We start from the raw sequence: 12,104 nt of genomic DNA, 5'->3' as shown, positions 1-12,104 counted from the left end.
TAGCTTTTTAATTCGGTCTAGATGTCAGGGAGAGGGTTTCTCCTGGTTGAGGGAGACTTGCAGGGAGAGACGGGACGGAGTCCTCGAGGCGTGCAAAGCACCCTGTGTGGATCAGGGGCAGGTGCTGTGGTGTGAGCTCGGTGCTGCTCACTACTTACTGGGAGCCAGAGGGGAATGGGAGGGACTGGCGGCCACGGAGAGCCCTCCCTCTGGCCAGAGCACGGCTTTCCCAGCGCCCTTCCTCACCCTCCTCCTGCCTCTGTCTTTGGCGAGAACAACTCCCAAGGAGACACAAGTCTTGTGATAAACCTCCTGTCCAACAAACCTGTTAGCACTCACGTCTTGTGATCTGAAGAAGCAGGTAGAAGCCTTTGCACACCCATGACCTTTTGGCTCTTGATTGCCTTTTTTTCAGCCTCAGGGTAGCGGAAGATCAGATCTCTGCATAAGGCCCCCTGATAAAGGCAGCCCTTAACCCGAACTCTGCTTTCCTTTCAGGAGTAAGTAAGATAAGAGGGAGGAGGCAGCAGCGGGAGCTTTTGTTTTACAGTGATTCACTCAACTGGAATTTCAACAAGCTGGAAACACTTTCTGATGCTGCTGAGTTCAGTTAATGATGGTTAATGCCATAAATTGATCTTGTTCTCTTTAAAAAGTGTTACTTGTGCCAGAGGCCCTCAAAGAGTGACATTTTGGCGGTGGAGCATCAGCTGGGTGGGAGTACGCTCCGATCAGGCTGGGTTTGAGGAGCATTTATCCTTTTAGCCCACTTCCCTGTCTGCCGCAGCCTCCGGCCGCCCTGCCTGCCCTCCCTCCTGGCTCCAGCCTCATGCCACTGCCCACCCCGCTCCTGGGAGGTGGCACTTGTCCCCGGGCGTGAGCAGGCTGAGGCCGTGCCTGGAACCGAACGGAATGCCGTATTTCAGTTGGAAGGGACCTACAACGGGCTTCTGGTCCAGCTGCCCGACCGATTCGGGGCTGACCCAGAGTTAAAGCGTGTTATTATGGGCATTGTCCAAATGTCTTTTAAACACAGCCAGGCTTGGGGCATTGGCCGCCTCTGCGGGGAGACTCTTCCAGGGTTTGGCCACCCTCTCAGTGAAGAAATGCTTCCTAACGCCCAGCCTGAACCCCGCCGGCGCAGCCTTGAGCCATTCCCACGCGTTCTGTCCCCGGATCCCGGGGAGATCTGCACTGCCCTCCCTTGCAGCTGGCACGCTGGGGAGGGGGCCGAGAGGGCGAGCTGCAGGAGGGTTAGGCGAGCTCGGCAGGCACGGTGCGGGTCCTGGTGTGCTGACGTGCCAGCTCTGCGACGGGGCACCTCTGCGGGGGTCTCTGGCCAACGCTTCAAACGTGCCCTGCAGCAGACTTGAGTCGCTGTCACGTCAGCCATTTTCAGCGAGGCTTCTCTGATTGTTCTTCCAGTAGCTGACCTGTGTCCAAGGTGATGCAGGTCCTGAGTGAACTGGGGTGTAAACAGTAGGAGCTATGGGGGACCGGGAGAGGCCCTGGTGCAGGAGGATGGATGGATGTGCCTCTCCCACCCGGTTTGCTCCGGACAGGCTGTTTCCCCTCTCCAGCTATGTCCAAAGACTTTTTTTTTTTTGCCGGCTTTTCTGCTCTGCTGTCTCCCTCCAGCGCCTGCGCCTGCTCAGGGTCGCCAGGTCCTCGACCCTCTGCTCTGCAGACTCCAGCACAGAGCAAAGCCCTGTGCCATCAGCTTCTCCTCCCAGCACCGCTGGAACTGGGCCTGGTAAGCAGCATCTTGGGGACATACAAATAGCATAATTTGCAAAAAGAGGGGATTAAAATAATGGGGGAGGCTCTTCCAACCCTCTCCAGCAATAAAACTGAAACAGAGCAAATTGCCCTTTCCCCAGGGGGCTGCGAGATGCAGCCCTTTGTGCCGTGGGCCAAGCGCCCGGCCAAGCACTGCGTCATGGAGCTGGGAGTCCCTTCCCTGTGTTCCTCTTGACAAAGGAGATCAGCAGCATTTTTCACCCTTCTCCTCCTGCCTCTCTTAACACCCTTTGAACATCCCTTCCTACCCTGGAGCCTGTTTGGGAGATGCTTTATGGAGCCATTCATGGAGAAACAGCTCAGTGCATCTACCCCTACCTCCATACTCGCAGCCCGGGATATCCCCTCACACAGCTTTGACTTGGGAAGGCATGAAGAGCCATGGCATTTGGCACTGACTCCGCATGCGTGCCTGCTTTCCTCCCCTTGAATTTGAGATGATGCTTTTTCTCCTGCTGGGAAAAGCATGGCTGCGTTAGTGGCCTTCAGAGGCCCCTCGGTGCAAAGACCAGGGAGCTTTCCTCTGCGTCTTTGCACCTTGCTTTACATGGAGCTTAAATAAACACGATGCCTGCTGGTAACCTGCCTAGCTGGAGAAATTGGGTCTCCTGGATGAGAAGGAGATGCTCTGTGAGACGGGGAGGGACTCTGCTTGTGCCTGGCCCAGACATCTCTGAGCTTCAGAGGTGGTAAAGGCCGATGAACTTGTCAGCAGAAACACAATTAATCACCCCACAAATGAACTACTCTTTTTCCTCAGCCTTGAGCCGTTTTCCTCCCCCAGTGTCTTCCCCTGCTTCTGACTCTTCTGGTCTCTCCTCTCTTCTTCTCTTTCTCTGCTCTGCTTTCTTCTGCCTCTCTCTTTTCATTCTTCTTTCTCTAATTGTCTTCTGTTTTCTCTCTTCTCTTTGCTGGCCTCTCTCCTTCTCTTTCACGCCATGCAAGTATACTACAGTCCTCTCCACTGCCATTCTCGCCCATCCCCATCCTTTCCTGCTCCTCCTCTTCTTCTCCCTGGCTTGGTTTTCCCTTTTGCTCTTTCCAGGTTTTCTCGCTGTGACCCAGGTCCCATCCCTGTTCTTTCCCCCATGCATTCCTGCTACTCTTCCACCAGCACCATCACGGTGGGCGTGAAGCTTGGGGACCACATCGGGCAGCAGCTCTTGGGGAGCTGCAGAGACCTCCCCGGCTGCACCCCCGGTACCCCTCCTCTCCCGAGGCTGAGCGGCTTCTCCGCGCTCTCCCCAGGTGCTTGCTGCAGCACTTCTGCCCTGAAAAAAACCCCAAACTGGGAGAAGCAGCGCTTCTGTTTCTCTACCTGACTCAGGCTTCCTCCGTGCGGCGAGCAGAACTCGCGGGGTGTGAGGACATGCTCTGTGCTCCTGGCACGGAAACCCATCACGGATGTCTCACCAGCCTGCCTTGAGCGCACACAGGGACAAGGGGGACCTCCATCCGTGCCCAGGTGGCACGTATGCATCTGGGGTGAGGAAGATGTTGCATTTGTTGTGGTCTTATCTTTGCACGCTTGCTTAACTGCTTGTGATAGCATCTTTCTGAGAACTGAAATTCAGAGGCTCAGCTCTGGCCATAGCCGCTTCGCCTTTTTAAAAATAGGCAGTGGACTAAGACCTGCCCCCACCCTTCCTGCCCGCGCTTGCAAAAGCTCCCGAGATCTCGAGAGATTGTCCCAGCTAGTTCCTCAAGCAGCGCTGGCTGCGTCCCTTCACCTCTCACTCACTCATGGAGCTGCTCCAAGGCCATTTCGTGGCTTCTTTCCTGATTCCTTGTTAAAAATGCTATGCCAGGGCCAAGCCCCACTAACTCTGGGCATAAGGGAGGATGCAACAGCAGCGCTACGAACGTCCCAGCTTTCTCACCTCGTTGGGTAACGGCTCTCAGTGAAGCAATGGGCCCAACTTTTCCTTTTCATTCCTCTTCTTTTTCAGGCAGTTAAGGAAATGCAGAGCCTTTTGCAGCACTTGTTGGTCTTAACTCGTTTTGTACCTTCGCTTTCTGATTTTGCCTCTGCAATTTAGCGATCGTGTCATTCTGCTCATATCCTTTGTGTTTTTCCTTTGCTCGTGGCCTTCTTTTTTGACCAGCGGGATGCTGAAGAACAACTCTGCACCTGTATTTGCCTCTTCTGAAGCTTCCCCTCTTGCCTCTGCCAAGGATAATGGGCTGCCAAGACTTTTAATACAAGTCTCAGCTGTCCTGCTCAGCTCTTCTTGAAGCCACGAGCAGCCCCTCTTAGTTGAAGTCAGCTGTTTTTTAAACCCTTTTCTCCTTAGAATAACAACATTGGTCATTTCATGCTGCAGGAACTTGAGAAGGGCTGTACTGGGCCAGTCCAAGGGCCACCCAGCCTGGCTACGTACAATCATAGAATCATTTATAGGGTTTGAAAAGATCCTCAAGATAATTGAGTCCAACTGTAAACCCAACACTGCCAAGTCCACCACTAAACCATGTCCGTAAGCTCCGCATCTACATGTCTTTTATATACCCCAAGGGATGGTGACTCCACCACTTCCCTGGGCAGCGTGTTCCAGTGCTTGATAACTCTTTCAGTGAAGAAATTTTTCCCAATATCCAATCTAAGCCTCCCCTGATGCAACCTGAGGCCATTTCCCCTCATCCTATCACTAGTTAGTTGGGAGAAGAGACCAACACCCATCTCACGACAACCTCCTTTCAGGCAGTCGTAGAGAGTGATAAGGTCTCCCCTCAGCATCCTCTTCTCCGGACTAAACAGCCCCAGTTCCTTCAGCCGCTCCTCATCAGACTTGCACTCCAGACCCTTCCCCAGCCTCGCTGCCCTTCTCTGGACCCACTCCAGCCCCTCAATGTCCTTCTTGTAGTGAGGGGCCCAAAACTGGATACAGCACTCGAGGTGCGGCCTCACCAGTGCCAAGCACAGGGACACGATCACCTCCGTACTCCTGCTGGCCATACTATTCCTGATCCAAGCCAGGATGCCGTTGGCATTCTTGGCCACCTGGGCACACTGCTGGCTCATGTTCAGCTGGCTGTCGACCAAAAAGTGGCCAGAAGACCCCTGGTTGATCCCTTGTTGGACTTCTCCCCACGCCAGTCTCCCCGGCTACCCCAGCGCCATGTCTGGAGGGGGCAGGATGGCTGCCCTCATGTCCCACGCATGGGCAAGCGATGGGTCCCCTTGCCACAAGGATGGGGTGGCAGCTGTAGCTGGCAGTGTCTGCTCAAGCCAACTCCCATGGACCCCTGGGCACATAGGTTGGAAATGGCCCCCAGGGAGCGATGGGCAGTGATATGTTCTGGAGATCCTCCATCTTGCTTCCTTTCAGTGGCCAGGAGGAGACCTGGGACATCTTCAAACCCCAGTTCCTCCTCCAGCAGCTGCTCTTGAGGTTTGGACTGCATTTCGTACCTGCCCGTTTAACTTGGGTCCTCCCTTTCCAAGCTGGGGCATCACTAAGGACCTTTCTCCTCCTCCTCCTCCCCCACGGTTGCAGGTACCCAGGAGGAGGCTGGTGAGGATGTCCTGCAGTTTGGTGGAGACTGGTTCTGCTCTGCACCCCTGGGCAGCAACCCCGGCAACCCTGATGACTCTGTGAGCCTCCCTGGTTCAACACTTTGACCCTCACATCTCACTCCCTTTTCCACTGGTTGCTCCCCCCAAATACTTAGGATTTTGTCCCCAGTTCTTCCCTTTCTGTAGCCCTTGCCTGTGTCTTCCTGGCCACGCATGACCAGAGCTCTGCCCACAGGACAATGGCAGCTCCACCACCACCACTTTGGGGATGTCCCCTGTGGGTAGCTGCTCTGAAATTGGACTGGGTGGGGAAACCAGAAAGTCTCCATGGCTTGGTGATTATTCCTGTGGACTTCAGCTGGGTCTCCATCAGCGGGACAGAATTTGAGACACTGCGGGTGAAAACATCACCTTTTACATTTTTTTTATTCCCAAATTACAGGAAAGCTTTACATGCAGGAGGACACCCGTCCACTCCTAGCGTGAAGCAGATCCACGCAGATCACTGCAGCAGCACCCGCGCAGCACCTCTGCGAAGCAAATGATGCCTTTCTGTCCTCGCCCCGTGTCTTTCAAGCAAGTGAACCAGAGCAAGGTCAACCCACGTCACAGCAGCTGCGGAGAAAATCCAGGCAACTGCTCCAGGACTTTTCCAGCGCCAAGAGGAGCTGCTCATGGCCACCCCACCCAGCATGTCCAGTGCCAAGGGGACACCACATCAATGGAGCACGGTGGCCATGTGGTGCTTGGTGACTTCGCTGAAACGTGGAGCAAGTTGCTAGAAGAGCCCGTTGGTGACTGGAGACCACGAAAGAAGCTGCTGAGTCTTGGTGGTGCTTGAGGCTGCAGGAAGGCAAGGGGTAAATCGGCTGGAAGAGCCCTGTCCTGATCGCGAAAGGTGGCTTCTCCTGGGGGATCATAAAGCATAGCAGTGCAGCCATGTGGGGGTGAATAGGTGCCTTTAGTCGCACTCCGTATGAGCTAATGCCTAGTTTTTGGGGATGACGACCCTGCCAGGCATGTAAGAAGCTGCTTGTCCCTCCCTCATCCCTCCCTAGCCCTCTCCCTGGGGGGAGGCATCTACCCCTGCGTCAGCAGCACCAGCGTCCCCACCACCCTGCTTTTGTTGTGGTGGTTTCATCTCGGTATAAACAACGTTGCAGGCGGTGGGTGCGGTCCTCTTTTCAAACTTCAGGTTGGCGTAGGTCACGTCCTCGGTCCCCATCACTGGGGCTGCCTGCAGGGGAGAGGGCAATGAGTAGAGCCCTGCCCTTCCCTTCTGTATCTCCCCTGCTAACATTTCTCCCCTGGCACAGCCATTTGCACTGCCCAAGCGTTATCCAGCTTGCTCAGAGGTGCCACCTATTCAGAAGCTCGTAAGGGCCTATTTAATAGGAATTAATAAGTGTTTAGGACCACGTTTTCAGAAAGCAAAACTGTTTTTACTCTGAAATCCCTTAAATGGGTATTCAACAGCCAGTGTTTTTTTTTATGGGGAGAAGGAAATGATATGTGTGAAGCCCTCCCTGGCTTACCGTGCTCAGCTGATTCCCCTCTGCCACTTGCCTGCTTGTGAGCTTTCCTGAAAAACGAAATGTAGTTTACATAGTAGGGAAAATATTGATAATGATTGTTATTCTAAATGAAGAAAATGTCTGCATTGGTCCTGCTTTTGTTGCAGGAGAGGACAGGGCTCTGCAGCTGCCTGGCTCTGAAGATGGCCAAGGGGAAGGAGTGGTTGGCAAGGATTTAGAAGCACTTGGCAGGGCTGGAGAAGAGCTCTGAGCTGGGCACTTCTGGAAATGCAGCGACGTGCAAGATGTGTTTCACTTGCACCACGGCTTGTGCCATAAGGGGGCTCTCACCAGCGACTGGCCAGAGGGAAGCTTGTTCAGGAGGACAGACCCATGCAGGGAGCACGAAGTGAGCAGGAGCAGTAGGGCGCTGAAGGTGGACATCTCCCAAGCCTGGGCTCATCTCGGAGGAGACACCAGCCGGCTGCCACAGAGGACGGAGGCTCGGCGCGGGCTCAGCCTTACCTTTTCTGTTCTTTCTCCGCTGCCACAGCAGAAGGCCAATTATCGGCATGTAAAGAAGCGTCCCAACGGTCAAGCCGAAGAGGATAGACAGGAGGAAGTGGAGTCCTGCACACACAGCTATCACAGAGCCACTCGTGAGCCACCGTCCCGTCACTCAGGGACACACACTGCTATTGCCTCTTTTGGGGAGGAAATGTGTTTTTTTCCAAGCTTGGGCTTCCAGACCCCAAACCACCCGCAGCCCCAGGGTGCCGACAAAATCCTGCAGGAAAGGGTCTCCAGAAACTCATCCAAACTTGTCCAAACTCATCTGAACTCATCTGAACTCGTCCAAACTCGCCCGAACTCAGTCAGGGGGGTGGTCAGAGCATCGGAGACCCTTCCCAGCATTACAGCCTCTGACCCGCTGGTGCCTACCCTGGTTTGCCAGCAGCTCCCACCCCCATGGGATGTGTTTTCCCCCTTGCTGCTCCTCTTTCTCCTTGAGGACCCCTCCTGCCTCCCACCCCTGCAGCCACTGGGCTGTGGGGACTCACCTGTCCTGGTCCTCTTCTCACTGACATTGCTCTGGGATTCCAAAGGGCCACAGCCTGGAAGACAGGAACGCAAGTGAGAGACTGCCCGGAGGCAGAGGACACCCCGCTCTGCTTCGGGTGTCCTGGACCCTGCTGCCCTGGCCATCCCGCTCCTGCCACTGCAGCTCCAGCCACCGCAGCACTGGGCTGGAGCCGCAGCCGGAGGACATGCGGCCCTGTTTCAAGGACCCGGCAGCTGAGCAGCTCCACGGTGGGATGCGTCTGCCAAAGGGGCAGTGCTGGGTCGGCCTCTCCGGAGCCTGGGGTGCTTTCAGGGCAAACAGCACATGGGGGTACCGGGGGAGTGTTCATCCTCGCATCCCTCTCCGCCCGCTCATCACCCCCATGGAAATGGAAGCGGTGCCACTTACTGGGGACTGTCCCTGGCGTGCCGTTTCCAGCGTCTGTCGCCTGTGTCCTTGTGATGAACACCCCGCACCCACAGATACACGAGCTGGCTGCACACACGCCGGGACTGGTGAGTTCACCACAGTTTTTTCCTGGAGCTGTGGAGTTGGTTTGACTCCCCACCTCCAGATGCGTGCGTTGGTACCACTTCACATGCACCACGAGATTCTCTGACCAAATCTCAAACCTGCACTCCATGGTGATGTCTGGGTTTTCTGTCTCTAGAGGGAAAAAATAAATACGCGGTAAGTGAAATCTAAGTCATATATACGACCCTGCAGGGGACATATCCCGCTGGCATGTGCTGCTCATGAAAGACACGGTGAAGGAACTGTCCCTCCCTCCAGCAGCTGATGCTCTTTTCCAAATCTGGCTGCTAAAAGTTCCTCAACATTGAACGCTGCAGCGTTGCATGTTGATTAGTGCTACCCAGCACCGTGCAGTGCACAAGCGTTTCTCTGTCTCAGAAAGGACTGAAAACTGGGGAGGATCGGGGGGAAGATGCTGCCTCCTCCTCCTGCAACCTAGGCAGAAGGGTCTTCTGGCACCCACGCAGGACATGCCACCGAGGCCACAGGGTCAGGCTCCATCATTTCATGGGGCGTGAGGTGGGACTCGGGGACTAGCTGTGGGGAAACTGTCAGCCCTAGAGAGGCAAAGACGATGTAATAGACTCTCTGCAGCCTCTCTGGCTTCATCCCATCCCCTGATGCTCACTCTGGAGTACTTCAGAATCGCTCCTGAAGCTCTGAGCTGAAGCCACTCAACACCTTCTCAGCAGAGCCCTCCCTCTCTCCTCTCCTCTCCCATCCTCAGCCCTTTCTTTCTGCTCCCGTGGGTGTTGGTGGGCTTGTGTCTCTTACTATAATTGAACGGTTCATAACCTTCCATGGGCATGTCCCTTGTGCTCTCCGTCCTGCATGCGTACGATCCTGTATGAGATTTGTTCACACCGGAGAAGGTGAGCTGGGCAGAATCTTCTTTCATCTCCACACCGTATTTGTTCTGATTTGCTTCACTGTTTTGGGTGGTGTTAAACCACTTCAGCTCCCCGGTGGTGCTGCTCGAGCCTGTCTGGAGCAGACACTGCAAGACAACATCTAACCCTATCGACACATCGACGATGGCTGAAAACTGGTGAGCGAGTCCTGCCAAAAAAAAAAAACCCAGCCATGGAGGGTTGGGTTTGTGCTAAGGAATATCCGCACGCTCCACGAGAAGCTGACCCCCTTCGCAGTCATCAGGCTTATAAGCACCTCTGTTTCTTTCCCCACCCCGACTGTTTTCTCTCCCTGCTGCTGAAGGCGATGCTCGTTCAAAGCCCCGGAGCCTGGAATTGGGTCCCCATGGGCAGAGCCTGTAGCCTGGGCATAGGCAATCGCAGGGGGGGACCCCTCTGCCAGGCACATGGCAAGGTGCTGGCGCAGAAGTGGGGGTGAAATGCTGCCAGAGCACTGGAAAAAGCAGCAGCAGCAGCCACGTCCCAACCCTCCTGCAGGCGTACGCAGAGAGGGAAGCGTTGAGAGCAGAGGCGACGGCGCGAGGGGACTCACCGGCAGGCAGCCGGGCGAGCAGCAGCAGAGGCAGGAACCTGCCGGGCAGCCAGCCCGCCATGCCGTCTTCCCGATGGGATGATGCTGGGCAGCCGGCGGGTCGGCTGGGAGCTGCCGTCTCTCCCCCCGGGGTCACTGCCTGGCCAGGGCGAGCTGCAGCCCTGCCAGGAGCTCGCCTCCTCGCCGCTCGCCTGGGCAGTTCCTTCTGCGCTCACAGGTTTCCCCTCTCTTCCCCTTCTCTAGCTTCAGCTTCATTTTTATTTCCTCTCTTTGCTGTTTGGCTCCTTCTGCGGTTTCATCCCGGCCATGCGCCCTCAGCCCCGAGACGGACAGGAGTAACACAGCGGAGCGCCGCTGATGGCCATTTCCCAGTAGTTTGGGCGGCAGCCCAGCAGCTCCCCATCGCCAGCACGAGCAGACACAGGGCAAGGGGCTTCCCCAGTCTCCTGCAGACCACCTCCCCATTGCCAGCACGAGTCTTTCGCATACTACACCAGGGAATGGACCCCTTGGAGAAAGCGATGCTGCCGTCACGGTGGGCAAAGGGGCGATGTCCGCCCTGGCCGGTGCGCTGGCTGCGGCTGGGTGGGGATCGACACACCCTGCCAGCCCTTGAACACCAAGGACCGCTGCATTTTGGCGCAAGGCTGGGCTTGGCCAGAGCTTTCTGGTTGCTCACACGTGGGATGTACAAGCTCCAGCCAGGCAGGGACTCCTGCAGCCCCCCGCTCTGGCCGCGAGCACCCAGGTCCTGGCTCCTGCCCTGCAGAGATGGGGTGCTCCAGGCGTCCCCCTGCACCCCTCCGGCTGGAGGGACACCAGGACAGGGATATGGACAGGGCCAGACGTAGCCCATGTCACGGCAGCCCCCGTGGGTGCTGATCCTCGCAGCTCCCCACTGCCCGCACCGCTCTTGCTCTGTGCTCAGAGCAAAACCTGTTCCCGCCTGACGTTCCCTCCCCTTCAGTTTCTTGGCAGCATTTCCAGTAATCACCCTCCTGCCTCAGACCTGACACCTTCCCTTCTCCAAAGGCAGCACGCCGACATCCGTCCCCACGTTAGATGATCCCCCCTCACCACCCGCCTCCTCCCATTTTCATAGAATCATTAAGGTTGGAAAAGACCTCTGAGATCATCAGGTCTCTGCCCCTTTCCTCCCCTCCTTGTTTTCTCCCTGTTTCCCAAGATGATGGAGCCCAAACTGAGCATGTGGGATGGCAACCCACCACCGCAGCCCTCCCTGAAACAGCTGGGAGAGCAGTGTCCTACTGGGACCATCATCTGTCACCACTGAGCACGGTCCCAACACCACCTTCACCGCAGCACGGGGAGCAGAATGGGACAGCAGAGCCTGTCCCACAGGGATGCTGCCGGTTCGGAGACCGAAGGAGGTTTGCAGAAAGCAAGCGATGCTGAGAATTTGGGACGGCTGGCGGGCCCCCGGGCTGACCCCCAACCTCTGCACGTGGCGGGGGTGCTCCCACAGCCCCACAGCACCTCTGCCACATAGGGCAGAGTATGAGACACTTCGCTTGGGCTCTCCACACCCCAGGCCTCCCTCAGACCCCCTGTGCCAGGCAGGCTCAGCCCAGCCACACGCGTCTCCTGGAGCAGAGGGCCTTTGCTGGAGCTTTTCTCCACCAGCATGGCTGGGTCTCACGGGGGAACCGACCCGTCTGGGAAACAGCAACATCAGCAGGGTATTTGCTGACGAGAGGGTCTTAAAACAAAGTTCTTGTGCTACAAGACCCACAGGAATGACAAGCAAGAGGCTCTGTGTCTCTCTTGCTCTCCCCTCTGGACTTTATTATCTCCTCTTTCTGACGTTCGGTTCCTCTCCGCACTCGAGTCTTCCTCTCCTCTGGCCTCAGGACTGCACAATGACGCGCACTTGTTGCTTCCTTCCCTTTCATTTCTATTCTAGTTCTCACCTTCGCTAGCGCCGATGAAGCCAGCTGGGCACAAGGTGAACTCCTTCACACCCCCGGTATTATCCCTCACACCACGGTATTTCAAAGAAAGCCCCTTAGGGTGTATCCTAGCACGTTGGAAAGATTGTATGACTGGGTACGAAACCTCTGGGTGAAGGACAAATAATCCAAATAAGGGCAAATCAGTACAAAGCGCGTGTGGAGTTCTGCTCTCCCGTGAGCACAACCCTGGTTCTCAGCTTCTCTACACCTAGTACAGTTAATTTTAAACTTTTAGCTAT

At 56.0% G+C, this 12,104-nt stretch overlaps 1 protein-coding gene and 1 long non-coding RNA gene across 3 annotated transcripts; one reads left to right on the top strand and one right to left on the bottom strand.

Moving 5' to 3' along the window:
• The first annotated feature begins 2,756 nt into the window (after positions 1-2,756).
• On the top strand, positions 2,757-7,370 carry LOC142362857 (uncharacterized). Its single transcript, XR_012765329.1, has 3 exons — positions 2,757-3,285; positions 5,760-6,177; positions 6,999-7,370. It is a non-coding gene; the product is annotated as an uncharacterized LOC142362857 (long non-coding RNA).
• LOC142362856 (uncharacterized) lies at positions 5,990-10,066 on the bottom strand. 2 transcript variants are annotated; one of them, XM_075433694.1, is made up of 8 exons: positions 9,893-10,066; positions 9,203-9,487; positions 8,303-8,560; positions 7,893-7,946; positions 7,357-7,473; positions 6,853-6,899; positions 6,402-6,554; positions 5,990-6,160 (listed from the first exon to the last, which is right to left on the bottom strand). In XM_075433694.1, the coding sequence occupies exons 1-8, from the start codon at positions 9,951-9,953 to the stop codon at positions 5,990-5,992; spliced, it is 1,146 nt and encodes a 381-aa protein (XP_075289809.1). In that variant the 5' UTR covers positions 9,954-10,066. The 2 variants fall into 2 exon arrangements, with proteins under 2 accessions (XP_075289809.1, XP_075289810.1); XM_075433695.1 differs by having other exon boundaries at positions 9,224-9,487.
• Positions 10,067-12,104: the final 2,038 nt, after the last annotated feature.

This window comes from Opisthocomus hoazin, chromosome 12 (genome assembly GCF_030867145.1).
Source record: "Opisthocomus hoazin isolate bOpiHoa1 chromosome 12, bOpiHoa1.hap1, whole genome shotgun sequence".
Lineage (NCBI taxonomy): Eukaryota > Metazoa > Chordata > Aves > Opisthocomiformes > Opisthocomidae > Opisthocomus > Opisthocomus hoazin.
Note: the sequence above shows the minus strand (reverse complement) of the source record. Positions and strands in the feature narration are given on the sequence as shown.